Source organism: Syngnathoides biaculeatus, chromosome 23, assembly GCF_019802595.1.
Source record: "Syngnathoides biaculeatus isolate LvHL_M chromosome 23, ASM1980259v1, whole genome shotgun sequence".
In the NCBI taxonomy this organism is placed as follows: Eukaryota; Metazoa; Chordata; class Actinopteri; order Syngnathiformes; family Syngnathidae; genus Syngnathoides; species Syngnathoides biaculeatus.
In genome coordinates this window covers 13980445-14008443 of record NC_084662.1, presented here as the reverse complement: position 1 = coordinate 14008443, position 27999 = coordinate 13980445, and the positions used below count along the sequence as shown (strand labels likewise).

At 40.7% G+C, this 27999-nt stretch overlaps 1 protein-coding gene across 3 annotated transcripts; it reads right to left on the bottom strand.

The window, feature by feature from the left end:
• Positions 1 to 392: 392 nt before the first annotated feature.
• map7b (microtubule-associated protein 7b) lies at positions 393 to 23999 on the bottom strand. Of its 3 annotated transcripts, none has more exons than XM_061812955.1 (19): positions 23658 to 23999; positions 15250 to 15372; positions 14716 to 14793; positions 13719 to 13882; positions 12681 to 12798; positions 11549 to 11659; positions 11128 to 11223; positions 8796 to 8915; positions 7145 to 7287; positions 5849 to 5994; positions 4968 to 5185; positions 4765 to 4900; positions 4070 to 4238; positions 3896 to 4000; positions 3760 to 3810; positions 2935 to 2968; positions 2709 to 2829; positions 2177 to 2361; positions 393 to 1398 (listed from the first exon to the last, which is right to left on the bottom strand). In XM_061812955.1, exons 1-19 carry the CDS (start codon positions 23704 to 23706, stop codon positions 1388 to 1390), a joined length of 2178 nt encoding a protein of 725 aa, XP_061668939.1. In that variant the 5' UTR covers positions 23707 to 23999; the 3' UTR covers positions 393 to 1387. The 3 variants fall into 3 exon arrangements, with proteins under 3 accessions (XP_061668939.1, XP_061668938.1, XP_061668940.1); XM_061812954.1 differs by having other exon boundaries at positions 15211 to 15372; positions 23658 to 23998; XM_061812956.1 differs by lacking the exon at positions 11128 to 11223 and having other exon boundaries at positions 15211 to 15372; positions 23658 to 23998.
• Positions 24000 to 27999: the final 4000 nt, after the last annotated feature.

Below are 27999 nucleotides of genomic sequence, written 5' to 3'. Positions count from 1 at the left end.
TAGATGGACACGAAGTTTAAATGCGATGTTGATAATAGACTACCATGCCCCAATTAGCTGCATGCATGCAAAAACTAATGCATAAAAATAAGCTCCAACCCCCCCCAAAAAGGAAGATCCCTCACACTGTAGTTGAGTAAATGAATGTTCCTGGCCACAATGTGAAAATGCAGTTTTGAATGTCCAGGAATCAATCAATTGTGAGGTCTATTATCCACTTGAGTAAATTCCTCACTACAAATCGATGGGGTGGGAGTGATGTTGAAATGCATGTGCACAAATAAAAGCCTCTCTGCTAAATGAGGCCTGGTACGCTGCATTTGAGTAGACCCCCCTGGTCACTGAAGAAATGTGGTACCAATAACTTTTAAAATAAGCGGCAAATAGAAAAATTAACATCAAAGTGATTTATTTTCAAATAATACAGCTTGAATAGATTCTCCTCTCTTTACTCTGGTTGTTCTTAGTAAAATATATTGACTTTCATACATTATTTATAGAATTGCTATATGGTATACACATTTCTGTTTAAGCCATTTGTGAGCTTATTTCTTTACCGACATCAATGTTGGCAGTACTGCAGGGGGTGGGGACGCATGTCCAAGTGCAAAGGTTACTTATTATTATCTTAACTTTAGATGTGGTAAGGCGTTTGAAAACAATTAGCAGCATGTATTCCAAAAATATTCACAATCAATTGAATGAGATTTACTGCTAATTTTAACATCTCAGGAGCTCGTTGTGAGAGTATGTTGAACAGAAAAGTTGGGTTAGAGTAATAAAGTTTGATATGTACAATAATTAAATAAACTAAAAAAAAAAATCTGTAGTAGCGCGTCATGGTCCAACCCAGCACCTTGCCCCCAATGATCTCTAGTATTATTTTATATATTTTTTTTAAACTGAGAGCAGCTTAATATGTCACGTGACACAAACCTCTTCCATCACAGTTTTCCTGTAACATTTCCATAGAAAACAAAAAAGTTCCGCTTTCACCTCGCATTGCTGACAATACCTGTCAAACAAGCGAGAAAAAAAAAAAAAAAGTCAAATTTTTAGAATCAAACACTTTACAACTCATCTTGGTTTGTCGTCACTGGTGGAGTAAATTTCAAATATTCCCTCTCTGTTGGTTATTTCAGAAAAGGGATGGGACCAGAAAAAAAAAATTAACATATTGGCTCAATCAGTATCTTCTCCTGAGATATTTAAGGGGAGATCTTTGGGGTTACCGTCTTTGGGGAAACGGTTGCTCTTGTTGTCGTGGAAGAGTCCTGAAAGGCGGAATTGAGCATGTCTACGATGCTCTAAGAGCCTTTGGTGGATTTCACATGATCCTCCGCATCCAACCATCTCCATTCCTGGCTCATTATGTCCGGACACATCGTCAGGCAACGTCTAAACAAATGAAAACAAAGATGATTTAACCCAGTGTTACTTGGAAAGGCTCTGAATTATCTGTAACTGTGGCGTGTTGTGAGGATCATAGCTGGTGAGGTACCGACAGTAAGATTTACAAATTTATTAATTAAAAAGAGTTGTGTATTTGCTATAAAATGGTCAGTAGGCTGACATTAAAAACCAGTAGAGTTGCATTTTTCTGACCTGATATTGAAGCATATATTTACTCTCTGGTGTTGGTTTTCCTGTTTAATTGTCTGCCTAATTTTGAGAAGTATTACTAAGTTAGATACATACGTACAGTAATGTATATGTAATATCTTCTATGTTTGGCTTTCATTATGGAGCATATTTCAGAACGCAGGGACTACAACTAAGCTGGTATCTCTTCCTTGATCAAATTTCAACATGACGAGTCAAGATGGACTAATCCATTAAATGGGAAAGTGGACCAGTTAAATGGTCATTATGAAATGTTTTAAAAATGTTTCGCAAGATAATTAAGACAGCAGCGCAACTAATCCCAGCCCCGCCTGCGTGGAGTTTGCATGTTCTCCGGTGCCTGCGTGGGTTTTCTCCAGGCACTCCGGTTTCCTCCCACATCCCAAAAATATGCATTCATTGGAGACTAGAATGGAAATCAGTTCAAATGTCAGGAAATAAATGCAAAGAATTAAGTACTAACACATGGGAAGAGTGCCTAAAAACCTTTTTTTGATAAAGGGTATGAATAGATTTTTTTTTTTGGGGGGGGAGTCGAAGACATCTGACTCACCTGCTCCCTGGCGGGCTGCTATATCATCCACTCCACCACCCAGCGGTTTTGGGAGGCCGTTCTCCCTGAAGGCAATGACATGAACTCTCTCCTCAGCTTCCTCTCCCTCCTGCTGCTGCAACTCGTCTTCCTGCAACCTGGGATGCAAAGGCAGTTCGAGCACTTCCTCAAACTCCCCGTTCTCCCTGAAATATAATAAAGGGGGGGGGGAGAGAGAGAAAGGCCAATCACATTTAGCAGTGGACATACATTGTGAATATTCCCTCATGGGTCAATGCTGTTCATTTACTCAACTGCTGAGAATCAAACATCTATTTGGAAAAGGCATTTACAATGCTATCTTGAATTACGAGTGTCCCGATTTGGAATAAGTTTAGTTATGAGCTTTCACTTATTGATTTTTGGAGACACTGCATTATATTTTGAGTAAATGCAGTCTGCCAAGGAGGTTACGTTGATTACTTTCTGACTACACTCGAATATGACGTGTGTGTGTGTGTGTGTGTGTGTGAGAGAGAGTGAGTAAGTCTACCTCTGCACAAGTGGGCTGAGGGTGGAGGTGCTGGCAGCCAGATTGGGGTCCGGTTGAGAACCCGTGCCATTACGATGGAGGGTGGGTGTCCCTTCGGATGGACTTAGAGAGGCAGCGGCCACTGACAAACAAAACGCTGATGTTCACTGTGCCTGCAATTCTGGTGTTGTCTTTAATTCAAGTATTACAGTGTAAAAGGGAAAAAAAAACAAGTAGGTTGAATTACCTGGTCCATCACTGTTCTTGTTGGGGGTTGCTTTCTAGAAACACAAAACAAGAACAAAAGCTAAGCAGTCATACGGGTGCATTTCAATATATTTGCATTTGGTGACAAGTTCATCTGTTTTAATATTTTCCAGCCTTCCATACATTATTATTCAAAGTTGGGTCGCAGGGGCAATAGCTTCAGCAGGGAAGCCCGGACGACTTCCTATATCGCCAATCACTAACCAACATCAGCAAAAACCCCAAAACCAGTCCATTCATTGATCCATCCATTTTCTTAGCCGCTTATCCTCACAAGGATCGCGGGCCATGCTGGAGCCTATCCCAGCTGTCAATGGGCAGGAGGAAGGGTACATCCTGAACTGGCAATCGCAGGGCACATCGAGACAAACAGACGCACTCACAATCACACCAGGGGCAGTTTAGAAAACCCAATTAATATCCAGTCCATATTGTCAATATGAATATTTTCTATAAAATTTGAGAGCCGTTTTAGAGCATTTTTAGTGATCTTTCAAGACCCGCAGTATGTTGTGTTCTGTCACAATATAAAGGATAAACTTTCTTTCATTAGGAAAAAAAAAATCTCTTAATTTCCTTTTAGTAATCGGCAGTAGAATTTGGGCTGTTTCTTACCAGAAATCAGAGAAAACATTTTGTGAAAAGTAGAAAAGTGACTTCTCCACTAAGATTTTTTTGCTTTTCTAACAACTTAAACAATCTAAAAAAAACACTATTCATTTATTTATTATGAGTTAGCCTGGTGTTCTGGGAATTTTTGTGCCTTGGCAGAGGCCTTCTGTGCCACATTTCATTATTTGGTTACGTTTTCTGCTGTGTCAGACCGTCTGGTCCTCTTCATGATCTCCTCCAGACGCTTGAGAGGAGAACAAAAGGCATCTTTTAGGGGCACGTCAGGATAATGCTGAGCATTTTAAAAGTGTTTGAAATCAATGTGTCACCTTCTTCCTCTCCAGCCGCTCAGCCTCCTCTTTCTGGAAGTGCTTCTCCCTCTCCTGCCTCAGTCTCTCAGTCTCCTCTTTCTGCCGAGTTTCTTCCTCCTCTCGCTGATGATGAAGAATAAGAATATACTTCGGAACGGTTTCTTTACGGTCATTGCCTTGTATTTTTCTGACCTGTTTCTGGGCACTCTCTGCCTCCTCTCTCTCTTTCTGGAGTCTCTCCTCCTCCATCTTTCTCTCCTCCTCTTCCTTCAGTCTCCTCTCCTCTGCTTGGCGGCGGGCCTCCTCTTCCCTCTTTGCTCGCTCCTCGGCCTTGCGGCGAGCCATTTCCTCTTTGGCTAACCTGAAGAGATGCAGATTTTTATAATAAGAGTGTCAAATTTACAGCGCACAGGCTATAACAGGCTCATCACCTGTGGTCCAATCCACCTCTAGTGGAGAATTTTTATAAAGTTAAGAATTTAGAGCGGTGATTCTCAAAAGTGTATTACGAGTACCATTGGTGAATATGCCTTGAGTGGCACAAAATGAATCACCGAAATAAATACAAGTTTTGCAAAAATTTACAACACTTAAAGGTTCCATCCAATTGTGGGAGGAAACCGGAGTACCCGGAGAAAACTCTGGAAGGTACAGGGAGAACATGAGCCCAGGTCCTCAGAACTGTGAGCCAGATATGGTAACCAGTTACCCAATGTCCAACCCACTTTTATTTATTTCATTTTTTAAATTCATTTCAATATTGATTTTTTTCATTATTTCAATATTTATGTCAACATTCATTTAATTCCATTTTGTTTGTTTATTTTACTTGAGCTCAGATTGGGACGAATGAGCCTCCACTCAAGTCTTCTTGTGAAACGGCTTACCTCGCCTGCTCTTCTTGCTGCCTTCGCTCCTCTTCCTCCCTTTCTCTCTGCTCGCGGACCACTCGCCGGTTCTCAGCTAGGATGCGGCTTGCCTCCTCTCGATCCATGGTCCCAGCAGAAGGCTTGAGAGCTGGGTCTACAATAAACTCTAGATTAAAAATCACCTCACATCAAATCACTATTTCAGCCCACAAAGAACTCACCACTGGTGGTTGTCGTCATTTGCTCCATCTTGTTATGGTCCGGCTGCTGGGGAGGACTGAGGACCTGCTCGTCTTCCACTTCTTTGGTTTTGCTGGGCGTTGACGGCCGGACCATCTCAGGAGACTCCTTGACAGGGCGCAAGTTTCCAGGATCCTCTGTCCCGGGAGACTTGAGCATCTTAGGGGTTGGGGGGCGTCCTGTCGTTTTCTGAGGCGGCCTGTTTGCAGGAAACAAACTCTGGTGAATGGTCTTTCCTGATGGACATTTATAACATAAATTCTAATGTTTCTTGCATGAAAATGTATTTATTTATTCTGAGGAGTCTGTTGTAGTCTCTTCATTAAACAGGGTTTCTCTTTGGTGCACTGCTTCCAGTACCGTGTGTAGATGTTAAATTTTCTGGGATTTTTTTTTTTTTTTTTTTTGCCCAATCAGATTTCAGCTTCCATGTATTCCTCTATCAATCTAATCTGCTCAAGGCTTTCTGAATGAGTAGTACTGACCCAGGTAAACTTTCAATTAACAGCAATGGGAGCGTTTCTTTAATATTTGCATTCTGTTCTCACAGACCGAGCAACAACATTTTTCCATCCTCTGGATGGATCGGTTGATTAGAGCAAATCTTTTTAGGACCAACTTCAAATAACTAAACATCAGTAGTGAGATACACTGAAGACATTATTACATTTAATATAATTGGCACTTATGGTGAATATAATGTTATGTTAGATAAATATTCATAAAATCTCCAAATTATGCACATGGCATGGTTGGGTGTCGTTTTAGTATACTGCATCCATGTATGTATAAATGGGATTTTTTTTTTTTTTTTAAACCAAAAAAAAAGAGAAAACGGCAATCTAACTCCATATTAGATCACCTGCCAGGAGTAGGCGCTGTTACTTTAGTGTTCCTTTTAATGGGCGATGAGGACCGCAATTTGAGGGGTAAGGTAAGAGCAGGACCCAGGGGGATAGACATGCTGTTCCACGACTTCCTAACAGAGTCGCGATTCTTCTGTGGCGTCTGAAGAAACAATTAAAATAAAGGCGTTACCAAAATATCATTTCAAGACAACAATTACTCATCCTTAATCACAAACTTGAATTGCGAACTGTGTTAGAACCCACGGAGATGTTCAATCCACAAAGTTTTCTCATCGATATCGTGTGACATCCACTGACAAAATCCACGAAGACCTATTATGTCTCCACAAGAGAGCATAAAAACCCCATGCCAGTGATTTATAAATTTAAAAAAGTAGACTTAAAATTTCACAAATAAAATGCAGTTGACAAATGGCTATAAAATGAATTTTAAATGCTGAGTTGTAAGGTGTGTTTTAAGTCATTTCCAACAACCAGTTCATGGTACTGTAGGTCACAAAAATTCACTACAGTGATCCTCCATTAAAGACAGGAAATCAAAAATGCAAAACGGGTGACAATCCACAATACAAAACTATATAAAAACCTTAATAAAGTTAATAAAACACACCGACATAAGGATATTTTAAACATGTAAGAGATTAAATAAACACTTTGAACATTTTAACACAAAAAAATTCCAGTCATAAAATGTAAACACTAAGGACTGGAATTTTCAGTCTATGTGTTGCCACACCGTTTGTATTCAAATATTCATTGCTTAAAGTGTTATAACATTGAAACCAATGCTATTGCCATTTTGAATTGTTCATTTACAATATGTTTAAAATACTTTAATAAAACAAAGTGATATGGCTTTTTTAAGCAGAGAGTGTAATTCTCTGTTTAATTTGAAAGTAAAAAACAACCAGGACTGGCAATAAGCAGCTTGAAAGTTGCTCACCTGCTGCTTGCTGTGAAGTGACTTAGTTCACTACCACCATATAGCGTTCGCATGTTTTGGTTGCAAGTCAAAGTAAAATCTTATATCTTAATTTTTTTTTTTCTCATTTGGGTTATTTACATATCTCTAAGCACCACGGTATACTGTAAAATAACGTTTAAAAAACTGGTAGCTTTAGTTATTTGGGTTAGGCATCTTCATTGGCATATTATGGACCGTCGTATAGAGAAGCAGCTGAATGTATAGCCTACTGCATTATCAAGTGATCCATTTGTTTGTGAAAGTGAGACTTTAGCCATTCTCTGAGAAGAAAGGCAAGTAAGACTGCAATGTCTATCAGACCCACCTGTGTGGTCCCAGTGGTCCGCCTGCGGGCGGGCGCGGATGAGGCCGTCCCACTGCTGAGGCTGCGATCATGGCTGCGGCTGTGAGAGAGTGGGTGGGACTGCAGGGTCTTGAATGACAATGAGCCCATGGGTTGGCAGGACACTGAGCGAGGACACACAGGCATGGCTATGGTAACGAACCAGGTGAAGGGCAGGATGGGTGACAAGGTAGCATTGATAGGTGGGAGCACGGAGCAAAGGTGGAGGGCAAATAAATGAGTGGAAGGAAGGAGTGCGAGTAAGGGAAGGAGAAAGGTTTGAAGGAAATGACAGTATTAGTGCCACTAACTACAGGCCCAATTCGATTAGACGTCTGTCCACGGTTTTAGTTAAACATGCAATAAAACAGTGTGGTTTAAGCATAAAAGCGGGGACCGTCATTGGTGAACAAAAGTCCAAATCTCAGGAGACAATGACAATTTTGAGACAGAATTGTTGTTTATATGTGCCCTGCGATTGGCTGGCAACCACTTCAAGATGGAGGCTGGAATAACCTTCAGCACATCCACGACAAGTGAAGATAAAAGACGTACGGCAAATGGATAGATAGCTTTAAAAAAATAAGAATAATAATGAAAAAAATGGGGCTTGGCCTGGTCAATGACACGGACGCCAGCAAAAGAAAGTGTAAAGTTAAATAGAGTTACTTGGCATGAGCTCTGGCCATTGGCAGCAGTGGGAATGAATCTTTACTGTCTGTCTTTTCTTATTGTTTGTTCAATAAAGCGATTGAAAGTGTACCGGCAGCTGGATCTATTCTTGAGCTGTTGTGGGGACGTTAAAATATAACAAGTGATGATTGGTTATATAATACATTAGCTAACACCAAAACATTACCTGTGAGTTAGCAATTGTAGACATGTTGTTGTGGTACACGTTGCAAATTTTAATTTTTAAGTGTGAAATGATCCTACACTTCGAACATTCTCTGTCTTTTACGCACTCCTGTCTAGTAGGCGTCACAATAACTTACTTGTACACGGAGTGGTGCATGTGACTGCAGTAACCTTAGACCGTGTGGAAACATGATCCTTGCAAAGTTTCAAGGCAGACATTTTGTTTAGACCTTTTTTGGTAAACAAGGCATTTGTTATTCAAATAATCTATGCAGCCGTAAAATCAACAAAACCTTCTCTTCACATTCCTGTTGAGCTGGAGGCATAAAAGAAAAAAAGTCTAAAAAAAAAAAAAGAAACCTTAACTTTTATAACACCACTTCACTTGAGGCTATAAAAATGCCCCCAAAAGTCAAAGAAAAGGCTCGATGCAAAATTTGTAATCTACAACCTCATGGATATTTCTTCATGGAATTCTGTCTTTTACTGGAAAGGAGGCAATGCTGACATGCTGAACTGCTTCTGTGCTCAATGTACCTGTGTGCGTATGAGTTATGAGTGCCTGATACAGGATGGGGGTGGGGGGGAGTTTCAAACCGTGTTAATACTTTGAGTCGCACCAAATCTGATTAACGTGGAAAACTCTGGGGGTCAAGAGCGCAAACATAACAACGCCAGCGGCGTATGACCGATGGCGCGCTCTTGAGGGAAATTATGTTCATTGGTGGATTCCCAACAGCTGCCACAGGAAAGGTGGCAAGACTTCCTGGCTTACCCGTTTGCTCTCCAGAGAGACTCATAGCACTACGACTTCGTGCCAGGTAGGAGTGTGTGGGCTGCTGTAAGCGGTTCACCACGTTGCTCTCCCAGGGTGTCAGAGGAAGGCGACGTGAACCTAGTACACACGTACACACACACACACACACACAAAGTATGCATAAACACAGAAGACACACACACACACACACAACTAAATGCTACATAATTTAGTTTAACAGCCAGTCACAGCCGATTAACAAATGGTGCCAAGGCAAACTTAAACCAAGGTACACGTGGTTGCTGTGCAACACCCTCACCTGCATGCACCAGTGAACTACCTGAACGGAGCAAAGCGCAACCCCCGAAAGCGGAAGATTCCGAAAAGGGAGTGCAGGGAACACCCCAAAATAACAGACAGACCACCAAAGTGTGGGTTGGGTGACTTAGACCCAGGAAAGCCCAATGGTGAGGCCAAGCACTTCTGAGGCTCATTCCAGAATAGTACACTCAATTAGCCTGATTAGCTGCATGCACTGGACAAAGCACAGATCAGCTTGCTTTTATATTGAAGGCTGTGGATTTATGAGTTGAGGCAAAGATAAAAAACGGGGCTGGAAACTGTACAAATTGATCATACATTTTACCAATGCTAAAAATGTGTGACGTCTGTCCGGATATAACAAACACCATGGAGTGTTTCCACAAAAACAAAAAGATTATCCTTCAGAGGATTAGAGAAAGGGGTCAGGCGACGGTGGGAGGCCCCTTTGATGCATTCGGTACACACACTGGATTTTGAATACAAGACCATTGATATCTTTGTTGGGACTGAGCAGTGGACTACAAGAATAGAGACACAATGGTATATTAAAAAGATCCCAAACCATCATTTAAAAAAAAAAAAAAAAATCTTGGATGTTCTTTCGGATTTGCAAGATCATTTAGGTTGAAATCTCCCAAGATGCCTTTTTTCAAGCTATTCTCGTAGGTCTTTCACACTTGGTATTTGAAATGGTCAAATTACATGTGACATCAGCATGAAAATGACCTTTGTTCTGATTGGATCATTGATCGTCTCAATTTAAATATGGACAATAGCGTCGCTCTGATTGCCCGTTGGCAATATTTTGGCAGCCAAGCATTCATAGCGAACGTGATTGTTCAATGTGGGATCTTCCCATCATTCTGAAGCAGAATTCACCAAGCATCGGCTTGTTCACCCCATAATGGGGAATGTGAGCAGAAATGACAGTTTCACCCAAAACCCCATAGTCGAGGGGATGTGGGTGAATATAAAAGAGAAGGAGATTTTGAGAGGGTGGTCCTAGGCCCCATTCAAGCACGCTCGCACATTTTGGAACAATGACAAGTCACAATATACATTATAAACTTAGTGAAGTATCGTAAAACAACATGCATGCTTTTATATATTGCATTTGCATGACTTGGCGACAGAGGGCTGTTTCTCACCATTTTGTTTATCAAAACCCAGAAATGTATTTTCAATGTGTGGGAAAATGTATGTTTACTAAGATATACTGCCAAAAATCGGCCCAAACACTGCTCAATCCCGTTTCTAAAATGCTTAGAAATTACTCCCACAATAAAAAGGAACCCATTTATTTCTAGACTTCTCAAAGTTTGTCAGGTGCCGCAAAGATTAAGCTTTGCAAAAAACACAGTTGGGTTATCACTCAGCCTTTTTTACCGAGATGAGCAGTCATGCATCAAACAGAGTGGGCAGCTACATGTATAATGAGTGACATTTCTATGACACAATGACTGCAAGGCTGCACGGTGGAACGACTGTCATAGTTCTGAGAAATGGGGTTCAAAACCCGGCCCTGCCTCTGTGGAGTTTGAATGATCTCCTGTGTGGGTTTTCTCTGGTTTCCTCCCACATCCATAAAAATGCATTAAATGGATACTACAAATTGCCCTTAGGTGTGATTGTGAGTGCAAATAGTTGTTTCTATGTCCCACCAGTTCAGGGTGTACCCTACATCCTGCCCGATGATAGGCTCCAGCACCCTCCTTTGAAAACGGTTGGCGGTAAAGCCTTAAAGGTAATATAACGATGACAGTTTGAGCATGGAATAAATTAAATCACTTCCTGTTGTTTCCTATGGGATTTTTTTTTTTTTTTTTTTTTAAATTACAATTTTGGAATCAACCAGCTTCCCAGAACAGATTATACTCCACTTTGGAGGTGTACCACTGTAATTGTAGTTGCAAGATTATGAATCTAAATTTCTTTCAATAGGTAAAATCTAAACAGTTTCCAGCCCGCGATCTTCAATGAATAGTGTGAAGTTAATGTCATATTTTTTGTTACTGGCTTTAAACACCTGTGTTTCTGTGGTGGGTGGTCATCCCTTGGATTAGACGGGTTTTGGATGGAGCTTCGTTTACGACTGGGGTAGAGGTTGTTCTCGTCTTTAACCCTATATCCATAACATGTAGGCATTTAATCCATAAATACATCATTGCATTCTTATAATAAAACAGTCAGGGGCATGTGGTGAAAAATGCGTTTGTTGGGATATCTGTTGGAAAATACTTTTGACAAAATGGCATTACACCCCAGGTGATTGGAAACATATATCATTTTATGTCCAGCATACAAAGAAAAGCTCTTTATATGAATGAGATGATCTTTTGATAGAAAAATGTAGAGCGAAACCAAGGAGATTATCACCTGTACCGGGGGTAAAAATAAACTTCTTGAGTTAACACTGCAAGTAAAAATCTATTTGTCTTTTGATTTACCTCGGTCAGGTGAGTGGAGGAGAGTGGCAGAGGACAAGGACAGGCGCTTGGTAATGACGGGATCATGGTGTTTGGATAAATTCACCGTGGAGACAGACCTCCTGTCTGCATCTGGAAGCAACCAAAATAAAGTCAGGATTTATAAAAAAATTATATGAAGATGAAAGAGCTGCTTTCCTTGTGTGCTTTACTAAAATTCAGGCAATGACTGTTTCTAAAGGGGGGAAAAGTGAAATTAGTGCTAATCCCATAACATCTATTAGCTAAGGGACTGTTTCTGGATGCAAAGTCACAGTGTATGGTAAGAAAAAAAATGTAAAGTAGTACACTAATGCCCGCGTGTTAAAGCGAGGTACACACATACTGACACATTCCCTTGAAATACTAAAAAATGATAAAATGAAGGAATGAATTCATACATATGAATTAACCAATCTTGAGAAACAAACACCAAATTAACTTGTCTCACAGATCATTTGTAACACTATAAGAGTCTACAAGAACCGTTTTCAAGTTACTACAGTAGACTGGAAGCTATAATCACCATTCTGCCTCCAACAGGTCAGTCATGGTACTACGGCATCTGGTTTGGGGGTGGATGTTGGCGATTGTTATTATTGTGATGTGTTAGAAAGAGCGGGAAGCACACGCAGGATTTCAACGTCAAAAATCGGTATCCGTGTACCCCGCTTGAGATTTACATGGCAGAAAAAAAAAAAAAAATCTATGCGCCTGCCCACTAGTCAACGTTCCACTATGATATTCACATTGGGTTCTCATTCGGTGTCCGCAGTGGACACTGAACGCACTCGGCACATGCTCCAGTCCAGCAAGGTCGAGCGGATAGAGGAAAGCAGACTCGACAAAACCTGGACCAGGAAGGTGGAGGACAATGCAATGCAGAGAACAAAGAGAGAGCCAGGTGGAGAGACAGAGAAAGTGATTCAGAGAGGGCGGATATGTCAAGTTCAAACAATCATACTGGTACAAAGGATATTTTTTTCAAACTAAACACTGACTGCAGGAAAAGTGGAGAAAAATGTCAGCGCTCTCAAGGGACCTCAAAGTCAACAATTGTGAATCACTATACTCTCCACTGAAGTATGTGAATATATGATGTCAGCGAGCATACCTGTCGGTGTGCCGGAGCTGCTGGCGTGCAGAGGTCCACCCCAGGACCAGCGGTTGGTCTTTGGCCTGGTCAACTGACTACGCTCCATCGTCCGTCGCATCACAGCCTCATGACGAACCTTCAGTGAAAAGGGCAATGGAGATTTATTCCGGAAAATTTTAATACACTCAGACCATGTTTACCATGTAAAGTGAATAAAATGAAAATCTAATATAAGAGTACTTGCTTATTATGTATAATCTTGGAACACAAATACCTAAACATATGCAGGAAAAAACAGCAATATCAAATGTTGGAGATAGAGTGTTGCTTTGCCAATGTTATTTGTTCAAAAATGTTTACCAATGCTTAAAATGTGAATTATTTTATTAATAGTATCAGTATTACAATATTATTTTGAATGTGTGAAAATACAAGAAAATTTAATTGTTTTGTCAGCCATGACAGTATTATACTGCATTTACTCATATTGTAAGTTGTTTTTTTTTCTTTTGCACCGTGATATTGTTAAAATAGAGGTGTAGATGTACTTTTTGCCAGTATTCTGGTACAATGACATCACTAGCTCCCACAGAGCAGAGGGAATATAAGCCTGTGAGTACAGCTAGTCGATGTGGCCTTAAAAAAAAAAAAAAACTGATGGATTTTACCAACACCCAAAAAAAAAAAAAAAAAAAAAAATCTGATTTTGACTATCCTGACTTTCCCCCCCACCCTCTTCAATAGAGAGAAAAAATAATTTTAGTTTCAGTTTTAATAATGTAAGTGTGCTTCAATAAAATGAAATATGCTCAAAGCATTTGAGAGGACTAAAACTACAAAAAAAAAAAAAAAGATTTAGATCTCTCAATGCAGATTTTCTCCCACTGGATCTGGTTCTGGAAAGCATCCCAAGATCAACTGGGTTCACTGTACTTGGACAATACACCCATCCATTAGCTCAGAGGCCACAGTTGTAGGAAATACAGCATTTATTGTGAAAGTGTTACGTTCACAGCCTTTGATGTGATCTGAAACAAATTGTTGTCATCTTATCACCTTGTCATCCTCCAGTTTCTGTCGTCGCTTCTCTTCTACAGCCAGCCGTCTCTGCTCTTCCTTCATCCGCTGTTCTTCCAACTTCCTCCTCCTCTCCTCGATGTGCTTCTCATAGTGCTGCCTGGCTCGCTCCTCTCGCGCCTGCCACTGGGCTTCCTTGGCAGCTGGCACATGGTACAACAAACAAAATGATGGAATCACGCAAAACTTAAAAAAAAAAAAAAAAAAAAAAAAAAAAAAAAAAAAAAAGATGCACATGCCACACAGGCTTAAAGCAGCGGTGTCATGGGTCAGCTGTTGATCATGTGACTTGGCTTTAGCACAGAGCAAATCCCTTTAGCCCCCTTCAGCAACAGGACCGTCGTCCAATATTTACGACAACAAATGCAATTACATGATTTACTCAAACACAGACATGACACACATCTGTGGTATCTCCTGTATACGGTAATTCCCAACAAAAATAAGCAAACAAATCTAAACTTCCGTGCTACTAGCGTCCAACACATAATAATGGTGCCTTGTCAACAGGTACATGGCTTTTGGCTGGATTTCTATATTATAATTTGAAAAACTGTCACTTCACTTACTGTTATATCACTCAGTAATTGTCTTGGGAAAGAAAAAAAACTGCCAGCTATATAGGAACAAAATGTATTTCCTCAAATACTATGTCCACGTAGATTTCCAGTTATCCAGGTCATGGCAATCCACAAAAGTGTAATCAAGGTGAGTGGTGTTTTCTTGGGTGTTAACGACAATCAAAAGCCTTTTTGAGTTGGGGGGGGGGGGGAGATCAAGTTTGAAAAATGTAGAGCTGAAGAAGCCTTTCACCAAGAGCCCAATTGCCTTCATTCAACTTTTGCAGATTTTTGAAATTGTGTTTCTCCGTTAAGAGATACAGTGCATTAGCCCCAACCCCAAGCCCTCTGCATTTGAGAATGTATGAAGGAAAAAAGGAAGAAAAAAAAAAAACACAGCAAATAAAAATACATACCATTCAGCTTCTCACGTTCCTCTCGACGCTCACGGGCCAGCCTCAGCCTCTCATCGGTTTTGTTGAAGAGTAAAGAGTCTGAAACAAACAGTTTCATGGAATGGACGTCCAAAAGACTGATATCATGTTGCCTATGGCAAGGCTTTCATTGTTTTTTTTTTCCCCTCTGTGGAAGTCTTAATTTAGAAAAAAATTCTATTTGGAGGTTGGAATGGATTCATTTACATTATTGTCTATGGAAAAAAAATGTTTCAGAGGTTGAGAACATCGAATTTTGAACACTTCGCAAGAACGAATTGTGTTCGAACTCCAAGGTTCCACTGTACAATGAATTTGATCCTTGTCGATATGTCCAGAAACTAGTTTGAACAAATTTTAATACAACCCAGGAAAAAAAATGCTGATTACCAGGCAAATATCCCTGAGATTTTGCAAGTAATGTACATGTATGTGTATTTTAGCTGTGCTGTGTAGCATGTTATCGTAGTGTCGTGCCTATTTTGGGTGCTGCCGTGTTGCAACTGGGACTGTTACTGGTGGCCGTGGGGGTGGGAGTGGGCGTCGAAGTCAGGGTAGGAGAGTAGACTTGTCCGGAGAGCGACGAGCTTGGCCGGGCGGGTGAAGACACTCTCCCATCGTCCAATTTATAGAAGGAGGCTGCGTGAGACAAACCAGCATTAGTAAACAAACCTCTAGAATCGGAGAATGTGTGTCACCAACAGGGGCTCCTTGGCATACGACTGTCCACCTAATGGGACAAGCCGAAAGGAAAAGAAGAAGAAATTGATAGCTATATGAGATCCATCCCTCCAACTTAACTACATTTAGGACTTTCACCATTGGGGTTCACTCCCTGTGTGGAAATAGTCTCTTTCCCTGCCCTACCTCCTCACATTGGGATATTGGCATGTTTTACTACCACTTCCCAAGAGGTGTTGCTCTGGGGGATTCTCCATAGACCAACCGGGACAATGTGATAAATGTTGCCACCTCTGCATCCATTCCATCCATCCTCGAAGGAGGATGCATCCAATCTGTGATTCATTCTCAAGGTCCACCACAGACTGTTTGTTTTAGTCATACGGGGAGGGGGAAGACCAGGGGATGTCGTTGGTCTTTGTGAACTGTGAGCCAGCGAAGCCCTTTGCAAAGCATGAGTGAGGCAGACCTCTGGAGAAATTAATCTGTCCCAGAAAGCTAGAGTAAATCCCCTCAATTGACGGACTTCAACAAATGGACTACACACTGTTATATATCTTCCTTTCAACACTTTTTCATTATCACTTCAGCGACATTTTATTTTATTGAACACCACCACTTGGTAATGGTAACACAAATAAAAAGCAAATCTAGCTGTTCACACATTGACATCTCCACCCTTAAATTCCTCAATGTTTTATTCCTGAAAGGGCACAGTGGACAAAGATACAAAGGTATTGAATGTCAGAGTCTGCATAACATGGAGTAGGTGAGTATGAACACATCAAATCTGCCCCAGGTGCTTGCTCAGCAATGGAACCGGTTTCGTCTTGGCTTTTGGTAAAACAGGAAAGGCTGGGCTGGGCTAACTTACAACAATGTCTCATCATTCTATTCTTTCCACTATAATAGTTTTTTTTTTTTTCCCCAAACAAAAGATTAGCTCATCAGTCAGGAGTACCATGTGTGCTGCCGGCAGGCACAACAACGGACACGAGTTAATGAATGAATAACACTTTTGAATTTCCGTAAAACATGGCAACACCTGCCCAATACAATGCCACCCAAAACGAGAGAGGTATCAAAAATTCTGCCTTAAAAGGTTAAAAATAAGTTTTTGATTAACACTTTCAGGAAGGTATTAATTTAAAAGTGTTTTAGAATTGGAAAAAAAAAACTGCAGTGCTATACTAAGCTTCAGAATATTGCTGCTGGAAACTGCTAAATGAAAACATGCAACTCAGTCAGGCCAAGCGAGACACAGTAATAATAAAAATTAAGAAAAACAAGAGATACTGAAGCTAACTCAAGCACAGTAATTATATGAAATAATGTTAGCAAGTGTATATGCATCCATCCATTTTCTAGATTTGGATATGTTTTTTCTACTCAAGAGTACAGGAAGAAAATGTCACAATGAAGGATCCCGAAGGTGCTTGACAAAATATGGTGGTTTACGTCAACATTTTTGGTTTTGGCTTGGCATGCTTGGAACCATGGCTGATCAGGTCCTAATTCAAGTAGGTTTAGCTAAAGGAAAAACGCATATTATTCCAATACTTTCGTCCACTTCTAAACCTTAAAGCTGCCAACAGCAGATGTTTGGAGTCCAGTTAATTAATCCGGCTAAGAATCCACAATAACATCATACACCCAATAAAGAGCCGTTGTGTGACAACTTTCCACGTTCTGCTAAACTGGCTGTGACAGAGGTTCTCTGTTGTCAGTGCTGTTCTGAATCACAAAAGCACAAAATGATCCTATTAAGGCAAATCAACAAAGATCCACAATGATACTTAATATATAGGAACGGTAGAATCTTTAAAATCTGTGAATGTCATTCATACATTTTAAGATATTACTTCCCATCAACGTTTTGGGCTCCACCTTACAAATGTATGCGCATTTGAAATGTAAAGAGCTATACAGCAATGCATCTGATTTCCTAAGTGATCCCAAATGTCTACCTGAATTCTGCATCATGGCTCCAGAGGTATGATGTTTCAATAGACCTGATGAAGCTCTGACTATTGAGACTGGAGGCTCAGTGACAACATTCGTAGGTTTGGCAAGCATTCTAAACAAGTAAAGATAAGTGTGCATCCGTAGTCCATGGTGTGAGAGGGGTGATGATGACAAAAAAGCAGAAATTCCAAAAACTGGGAAAAAGGAGCCACTCAAAAGCCACTATGAAAGAGGAAGGAAAGTCAGCTGTCAACACGGTCATGGTCCTCGGGAGCCGACTTGTACGGGACAGGTTGTGGAAACTCTCCAAATCCCTTTGTCCATGAGAGTGTGTTTTTGCACCAATTTGTGTAAAAGAGAGAGTGAGACATTGAGAGTGTTTAATCTGGCCCTCCCTCCCTCTGTGTGTGTGCATCCCAACCCCCTCCTTCATAACCCATCATTCACTGGCAGTCAGATTAAACGGTAAGAGTGAGCGATTAAAGCTGCAATTTCCATGCCGGCAGCTAGCGAGCAAGCGCACTCCGTGGCTGCTGTGTTCCCCTGGAGCCTGAGAGGATTAGCCCAAGCTAATGCTAAGCTAAGAGCTGTGAGCTCCAGCCAACACAGAAGGGAGTGGTCAGACTCTACCTTTACGACCCTAAACGTGAACAACGTGGCTGAGAAGTAAGAGTGTTAGTATACAGAGATTTTATATTTTGCTTTTTCTAGTGCCCAATTCGTTTCAGGTCACGTCAAACATTAGTAGCCGTAAATGTAAACCTTATAGATGCTCTGTCGGGTGGTAGCAGTCATGGCAAAGGCAATAAAAGTCACTAAATACTGCCACCGTGTTTTGTTATTTTGCAATGGGGGAGGTGTCAGCAAGAGGTCCTCAGTTCAACAGTTCTGATATACAACATTTTGAGGTTCCAAACAATGCCATAAGACTATCACGTGGCACAAAAAGTACTTACGATATTTGATTTGACCGTAAGACTGGGGCTACAGAATATTTTTAGAATTGATTAGTAACTATCCAATAAATTGTTTGACTAATCTATATCGCGTTAGTAAACAATACCAATCCAAAATATTCATATGAGGCCCAAGATCATTTGTGTCCACTTAAGGATGTCATCCTGGCCTGGTGAGTGATGAGGGAGTCAACGTGAGAGTGCAGAGTTGGCTTTTGTGAGCTCAGGATAGCGGCTGCCTCTTTACTGGCTAACAGTTAGCAAGTGAGTCCCTGGACATCAGTTGTGGTTGTGCAGCTTGTGTATTAATGTGGCCATTATGTGTGTATTTTGGTACCGTTTGTTCAATAAAGCAATTGAAAATATACCAGCAGTTGTGACAATCCTTGTCAACCCGCAGATGCATTCCAATATGTACTAACTAATGCTGATGGGATATAACAAATTGGCTAATGATTTTTTTACACTATTATGTACCGCCAAACGTAAACATTCAGTTGTGTAAGCCAGATTCACTTTGACTTCTTTTGTGAGAGAATTATTCAAGTTATTTGAATAAACGTTTCAGTACTATTTGGTTGAGTTTTTCACACAGATGTTCAGTGTGGTGCCTTTTTTTAAGTACAGCTTAGGGTCAGGTTCATGTTGCCACCTTAGGAAAAGAACAACATAGAAAAATGTGTATGCTCTATTCCAAAATTATTGGAAATGCAAGAAAAAAATGCTTTGTTACTCTTCTGGCTGTGTCTTACTTATGCTATGAGTGGCATGTGAACACTTCCTTCTGTCTGGCCACAGCCAAAGCAGAAAGACTGTATCTAGCACTAAAAGAAATGTATTTATTCAAACCCATCATCATATTCTTTCTGCGCCCCAGGTGTAAGAACACAGAGAGGATAAACGTAGGAAAGACTTTTCAAAAGCTTAAAAAAAAAAAAAAAACAGGACCTATGGGAACCTCAGTCTGTTGCACGTTGGATTGTCGTCACTAAAAATCACAATGAACTCAGTCAAAGTGAATTTGTAATACTATACCACATATAAAAAAAAACTACTATAACGTCCACTCCTTACTATGATTCATGGTTGTTCCTGGAAAAGTTAATCAAAAACAACTCTACATGCTGACAAACTACGACAGCAAAGCTGCATGAATTCATTGTCCTTCCGTTGATCCTTTCAGTCTTGCCACACAAACATGTAGTTTACAACTCACGTTTACAGACTACGTGTCAACTACCTGCCATCCTGTTCACCAATATGACGGGTCAAGGATGTTTCTTCAGTAAGAGCAAAAACTATGCAGAAAAAATGACTGACTCTCCTTTCCACTGGTGGGACTTTCTAGACTTCCCTGACCCAGATATTAGCAGTTTTTCTATTTCATAAACGAATCTTCATTTCCAGGAATACCTTTGGTCTTCCTCCTGATACGATCTCGCCGTCTTTGTCCCTCATCTTCCTCAGTGATTGTGAAGAGTCCAGGAATGGCCAAGCGATTGCCTCGCTTCCTCGGCCTTGGTTTGGACCCCTCTCTTCTACCCAGACCTCTCCCTTTCCTCTGTGGCATCTCCACCTTCAAGCCATCCCAGCTTCTCCAAAGACTTAGCAGTGATGGTGGATGCCAAACAATGATAATCTTCTCATAGACTCCTCCTCAATGACAACATAAATGAACGGCAGAAAGTGTTCAGAGCCATTTCCGTGGGCTGTGCATTATTGCACTTTGGCCGAAGGAGCAGGAAGAGCCAGCCAGACCGTCCCGAATAATACGTCGAGAGGCTGGGCAAAAGAGCAAAGTACAGCGTGTGACGAAAGGCAAGCTACTTGCTCTGTTACGTCCATCCTCAGCCAGCAGAGAGAGAGAAAGAGAGAGACAGTCTGACAGAAAGAGAGAGAGGAGAGAGAATCAGGGGGCCACTCTTGCCAAGGATGAGCTCTTAAAGTCAGGCTTAGAAAATACAAGTTAATCCACAAGCTAAATAAACTTGGTTCTTTTATTTCTTTACTCTTCACAGGAAACTGGTACTCCCACCAATCCCTCTTCCCCCTATTAAAACTCCTGTGAATCTGCCCTGGAAGCAGTCAAAGGAAAGCAGTGTCTGACATGAGCCAAGTTGTGGAGGCCCTGTCAGAACTGGTACTGGGCCCATATATTCATGATAAAATGTTTTCTTTGCACGATTTAAGTGGAGTTTTTAGGGCAAGAAGCATCTGAAACCTAATAATTCTGAAAAGTCCTCTTGGAAAACCGATGGAAATTTCTCCGGAAACCATCTTCCGATTTTAAAATTTCTTGGTGTGTTTTACTCAGGTTGAAGTGGCCATTCCAACCCATGTTTTACAATAGTCCATTTGAGAAAATGATCACTGCAAATCTTAACGGGAAAGATTTTGTAATCCAATAATTTGAGCTATTCAAATAATCATCACAGCCCTATTTTAGAGGTTTCTTGTAATCCTTTAACAATAACTGGAAGTCATTAAATAAAATTCATAATTAATGATTCAAAACAAGCAGCAAGTGTGTTACAGTCGCAGAACCTGTGTTGTATGTGCAAACCTTACTGCAGTGGACGGGGGTTTAAAAACTGAACATGGAAAATAGAACAGACGAGGAATAAAAGGCTGTAAAGTTATCGCAGTGTGCGGTATTTGTGGCCTGTTCACTGATACTCCATACATAGGGACTATTTGCATTGGCGTGTGCGCGCTACACACTGAACTCAAGACACCAAAAGAAAGCAAACATTAACATGACATTAAACAACCAGACCGATAAGCATATATCCTAAAAACCAGCTCAAGGGGCTCAAAAAATGTTAAAAATAAAAAATAAAAATAAAAAATCCAAAGTACATAAGTGAAATCAGGCTTCAGAATGGTCAAGAACTGAGACTTTAATCTTCCAGACACTGTGGGCATGTCGCAGAGTGCTCTGAAAATCCTGCCCCTTGGAACTTTCCACTGCCAATCAAATACATATGCATTGGCCGCTTATCCTCACAGGGAGGAGAATTCCCAGATATGTACAGGGAGCAAAGAGGGACAATTTTGCATCCTTTACACCCCTTCATTCACCATGGGCTAGTTTTCATACCTATACCCCCTCCCCAAAAAAACAAAAATCTAGCAAACTCAGATGGTAAAAGTTTTAAGCTATATCTCAACAATTCACGGCTCTATTCAGTGTACGTATTTTTAGCGATTGTTAAACATATTTTATGCCTTTAGAAACTAATCAGTGGGTCTGATGTCAACATGACCTACTGTACCTTGTATTAACTGAACAAGGCTGAAACTCATTTTGCAAAGCAAATTGCCTACTTTGACAGCTTTGGTGAATATGTTTTAACAAACAAAGTAGAAGCCCAAAGTCACAATTCCAAATTAGGACACCGAACTTAGTGGGCTTCACTGTATTTTAAATATTCCATAAAGCCAATCTGGTCTTGGCCCTCTCAGGATACAGTAGCTGTAATCCTACACTCGGGTTTAAACCGATAGGCCGGGCTACACGCACACACCCTCTTCATCACACCTTTTAAGCATGTACAAGCCTGAAGAATGCAACAATTACATGTAATCCTGCTAGGAAACAGTAGGCAGTTAAAATGCAATCATTGCGGTTTTGAAAAACTGCGGTTCCAAGTAGCTAGGAAAAGTTAACTTCTTCAAGACCCACTTGACGTTGTAATATTTTAACTTATTTTACGACGATAACCACAGTTTTTCCATTAGATTATTTTACATTTAAGGCCAAGAAGTTTCATACATCTGTTTTATATTAATATTTACTGTAATATACTGTTATGGTGTTTTTGAAGTTACGAACATCACAAAATGATGACGAACGGAATGTTGGAGAAACTGTATGGAATTGTACTGTGTTGCAATTTATCTCATTAAAACATTTGTTGTCAAATGATTCCATTGTCAATACTTCTGTCAACATTTACTCATTTCTGTCTGGAACCAAAAGTAAATCTCTTTTGTTTTCCTCCCATAGAGACTCATGTTACATTACATAAAATTCATGAAGCATTGAAGTTATTACAAATCGCTGTTCATTCATTATTCTCAAAAAATTGGATGCTCGGGTCACACAATTCTTGCATAAACAGAAGAGAAAAAATTATGGTTTATTTTCATTCATTTGCTGACTGTTGCAAGACTTGACCAAATTGGATCTGAATCGGGCGGAATGGTAAGGCAGCTGGTAAAGCATTGGCCTCACAGTTCTGAGGATCCGGGTTTGATCCCGGCCCCGCCAGTGTGGAGTTTGCATGATCTCCCCGTGCCTGCGTGGGTTTCCTCCGGGGACTCAGGTTTCCTCCCACATCTCAAAAACATGCAACATTAATTGGACACACTAAATTGCCCCGGGGTGTGATTGTAAGTGCGACTGTTGTGTCTTCATGTACCCTGTGATTGGCTGGCAACCAGTTCATGGTGTACGCCTCCTGCCCGTTGACAGCTGGGATAGGCTCCACCACTCCCCGTGACCTCCGTGAGGATAAGCGGCAAAAAGAAAATGGATGGATCTGACTTACGTACAAATTTCTCATAAATGCATTTGGCAGCCATTTACTTTGGGTGACTTTGCTGACACCTTTGGCAACAAGTGGTAATTGTACATATCCGCATATAGGTAATTTACAATTCCCCTCAAGTCTAAAAATAATTGTTAATCTTAACTGCTAAAACTTGCATGTGTACCAGTCTCTATAAAGAATCAACCAAGACTGCCTGTGGATTAAATAAATAAAATGATGCGTAAACTCGTGCTCATGTCCGGGTTTATAGGATATTTTCCAATTTAAGACAGCCACCAAATGGCGTGCGGGAGGTTTTAAAACAGTTTTTACTTACAGGCAGCGGGCTAAATTAAAGCTATTTTGTTGGCTAAGTAACTGCGACTACACCTGTCACTTCCAGCCGTGTCTTTACTCTAATGCAGTTGAGCTGTCAGCAGCAGGTGTGTGTGCCTGCAGCTCCGGACTAGCTTAAAATATCAACAATGGCGGCCAGAAAGTACACCAAGCACAGTTTAATAGGTTTAAACAACAATACTTGTTTTAGTCAACGTAAAAGCAACCGGTGTGGTAGGTTCTTCACCCCCCCCCCCCCCTTCTTTTTAATCCTTCTCTTGTGACCGGCGTACTTCTATCGTACTTTGGATCTACTTCGTTGAAAAAAAGAGGAGGGGAAAGTAACTGGAGTTGTCGCTTTCCCCCCCCCCCCATAATATTCACTTATAAGACAAACGTCGACGGTCTTTTTGGGGTGTTTGTGAAAGTTTGAGGCGATTGCGGGACTCACCTTGGGACGACAGAGGAGATGAGTCGTCGCTGCCATCCTGGTCCGCCATTTCTCCTGACGTCACACGGAGAACCTGCCGGGAGGATTCCGGCTCAACTCCTCACCCGCCCTCACCTCCTCAGCCGGCCAGGTAGGAGGCGGAAAAAAAAGAAGACGCCGTGGCCAGCTTTTCGACGCGCTGGAGCACTCGTCGTAACTTCAACAACTCAATGACCCCTTGAGCTCGAAAATGTTCGCGTTATTAGCAGGACGTTTGAAAAAAAAGACGTCCAAGCGCAACTACCTGTTATGATTACTATCGTGATGCTGACACCTACAGGCATTCAGGTGGTAGTGCACCTGTGGAGTCGCTCATTAAGTTTGGGTGAAAGGGGCGTGGTTAATACAGGCCAGGCTGTGATTGGCTACTTTGTTATTGCTTCCTTTCGTCGCAATTAAATTAATAGAGCCAATCATTCCTATTGCAATTGTGTAGGAGTGAAACATCATATTAAAGACCTATTTTTGTTGAAATCTTGATATTCACTCATTGGCATGATTTATTTTCAATTTTCCAGCAGAGGGCGCGCTAACCTTTTGTCTAAAATCAATTCAACGCCACAAAAAAAATTACAGGTTAATAGTTAATTTTAAGTATCTCTACAAAGCATAATCGTTGAACATTGAAAAACACCTTGTAAAGGTTTATTTCTACCTAACTGTTTGTGTTATATAATTGGATCTTTCCACTATTTTGCCATGTCTTGAGCCAATTTAATTTTGCCACGTCTGTCAATCAGAAGTAAAAAAAACAAACAAAAAAACATATTCATACATATTCAATATCAATTACATTCCTCATATACAAGGTTAAATTAAGAGACCTCATTAAAAGTGAGCAAGGCTTTATCGTTCCTGCCTGAATGAATGCTAATCTCTCATATTGACGCTCCGCTGTGGAGGCTTACCCTCCTGTGAACCCGCCGCGAGATGGCAACTGAGACGGAAACCATGGCAACCAGCTGTTTTGGCAATTCCAGCCACGGAGCAGGAGGCAGACGGGGAGGAGAAAATTGGCCTGCAGGTATACAGACAGACGCCGGGGATGGGGAACCTGACAAAGGTGCTCAAAACACAGCTGTGCCTAATGTTTTGCCCTGCAAGGAAACCAATGCGAATTGATGGTGGCTGGATCTTATGAAGTTTGGCGCTACCGTCTAGCGGCGGGGGTCTGAAGCACACGCCTATCTCAAAATTTTATTTGTTTCTCAAGACAAAATAATTGGCCATGCATTAATCATATCTCATAGAACTCGTGTCAATTTTAGCTGAAGTTTCCACTTTATGCAATTCCAAAAGCAAAAATGAGGGAAAATGGACGGCTGGTTAAAGGTGAGACATCAGGTTTATTGCCTGAGGTGAATTTCAAGGTCATCTGTCTTGTTTTCACCTTTGCGACGGAAAGATTCTTCAAATGGTCTCTAATTAGCTCCTAGGAGATTTGGTATTTTGAGACTCTCCCCCCTACCCAGGCTCAACGCTTGGCTGCCTCATCAATAAACAACTAAGGAATTGACACATAGTTGGAAGTGAAGACATTGACATGGGTTGTGTTTGCGTGACACGGCGATACGGATGAATGTCGGACTTCTGCTTTGGGATGTTGATACCCTTTTTTTTTGTAACGCTTTGGTCGTTTTTTTCCTGCACAGTGCAAATCCAAGGGAGTAAGCACAACTAGGAGCTGATTGGTATTTAATGATAACCAGAACCTCATCTGCTTCACGGCTTTGCACATTAGATGCCTAGTTTATTAATCACGATAATTCAAGGAACCACTGTCAGATTTTGTTGTTTTTATTTTTTTTTACATCTCATAGGATCAGCTGCACTACTGTCAAGTATTTGGATCCGTTCTCCAACAGGAATATGTCATGTCATGTCATTGTCCAAGCCGCTTATCCTCATAAGGGTTGCGGGAAAGCTGGAGCCTATGCCAGCTAGCTTCAGGCGAAATGCGGCTTACACCCTGAAGTGGTCGCCAGTCAGTCGCAGGGCAGATATCGACATCATCACTGAGTGGTGGAATCGATCCCACTTTGCCTGCACCAAAGGCAGGCATGTGTACCACTACATCATCAGTGACTAACAAGAATATGGATTATAAAATTATATTTGCAGCGATGTTTGATTAATTAACCTATTAATCACATATTTCAAGCTACAGTAGAGGGCGGGCGGAACAGTGGAGCAGCTGGTAAAGCATTGCCCTCACAGTTCTGAGGATCCGGGTTTGATCCCGGCCGCGCCTATGTGGAGTTTGCATGTTCTCCCCGTTCCTGCGTGGGTTTTCTCCGGGCGCTCCGGTTTTCTCCTACATCCCAAAAGGATGCAACATTAATTAGACACTCTAAATTGCCCCTAGGTGTGATTGTGAGTGCAGCTGTTTGTCTCGATGTGCCCTGCCTGCGATTGGCTGGCAACCAGTTCAGGGCGTACTCCGCCTCCAGCCCGTTGACAGCTGGGATAGGCTCCAGCACTTCCCATAACCCTCCTGAGGATAAGTGGTAAAGAAAATGGATGGATGGATGTCTCAAAAGATCAGCTGCATTACTGTCAATTATTAGGATGTATTCCCCAACAGGAATATGGATTATCAAAATACATTTGCAGCGATGTTTGATTAATTCACCTATTGATCACAAATTTCAGGATATAGGAGAGGCATTTTTTTTCATTTGCAGATTTTTGTGGGACACATATTATTGGGGAAAACCTTGGTTTTTATTAACCAATTCAACAATTATGGTTATGCACCCAACTTCCAAGAAAGCCCATGCTAATTTTTTTTTAATACTTGATCTCCCACACTTATTCGTATTTTTTAAATGTTATTTTATTCTTTAAATGGTAATTTTAAGACAGCATCACTTAATCATGAATTTTTGCTATTCATGGTCAGGTTTGGTCCCTACCAATGTACGTATATTGTTTAATTCCCTGCTATATTGCATTTTTTGCAGCACCTTTTTATAGTGTGCAGTGAAACATCGGTTTTCAAACCAATACCAAAATCTTGAATAAAAACCTAAACATATCAAATCCAAAGCAATATTTCCCAAAGGAAAAAATATAAAACTGTACCAGACACCCAATAATTTCAACCCAAAATAAATACATTCAGTAGAGAATAATCATAATTTACCATATGGAATACAATGTTAAAAAAAGAGTTAAATGACCACAAAGTATTTTGAAGAACTTTAAACATCACTTTTAACACTTAATTAACAATTACTGACATTTAAATCTATTCACAAGTCACTTTTTAGCGTCTTCTATTTGTAAAAAAATGGACTCAAGGAACTGCTGCGCCCGGCAATGTCTGACCATACTTGAAATTTATCTTCCAAAATGTGACGTTAACAGAAATACAGTCATGCATTACATGACATTATAAATATATGCATGGATGGATGGATACTTGTATGCTATTCATTCTCCTCATTATTATTACTTAAATGCATTGGTCCGATTGATTTAAGAACATGGCCCTGGTATCTAAAAATAGATATATACACATTTATTTTATGATAAATACGAAGATACCTGGGATAGGTTACAGCACTCCCGTGACCCTTGTGAGGATGAGCGTCTCATGGATGGCAAAAAAAATATTGTTTTGGACTTTGTTTATATAAAGACAGCATTTTGGAGTTTGCAAATATTTGAATTTGGAAGACATTTCTGAGAAATGCTGAAAATATCAACATCCTAATTTTGGCAATCAAAATGTCATCCAGTGCAGCCATTTCACACAAACGACTGCAGAAACATTGTTGCACATACGTGTTACTATTCATCAGTATCGTCCGTTTCATTTATTTTATTTTTTTATTTTTTGTTCATTCAGGAATGACTCATATACCCCCTTGTCTCAGTCTGTCTCTTTTTTCTCTCTCTCTATTTATCCTCATGTTACCCTTCCAGCAGCAGACAGGACAACCTCCATAGCAACAAAGCTTTCAGCCATAACAGTTGTCTTAACACTGTTGGTAACTGATCGCAAATCATCGCTTTTAATTGTACGTGATCTCTCTCTGATTGTGTATTCGCTCGTCTATCTAAATGCATCTCCACATTTCACTGGAAACAGATGGCCTGAAGTCGAATGATCTGAATTCACCCCCTGTTGATAGACTGATCCCCCACCAGGACATAACCAACCCCCTCTTTTGTCATCTGAATAGTCCTCGTCACGTTCGACTTGCTGTATGTAATCTGGCGAGATGGCCAATCACTGCAGAGGAACACCAAAAAACAAACAAAACAAAAAAAAAAAACGAGCAGTTGATGCACAAAC

Coding starts and splice junctions, on each gene's coding strand:
- map7b (XM_061812954.1), bottom strand. CDS start 23,706: ATGGCGGACCAGGATGGCAGCGACGACTCATCTCCTCTGTCGTCCCAA. Junction 4,239..4,764: donor CAGCAAGAAGAGCAGGCGAG/GTAAGCCGTTTC, acceptor GCATCTCTTCAG/GTTAGCCAAAGAGGAAATGG. Junction 4,001..4,069: donor CAGAGAGTGCCCAGAAACAG/GTCAGAAAAATA, acceptor CTTCATCATCAG/CGAGAGGAGGAAGAAACTCG.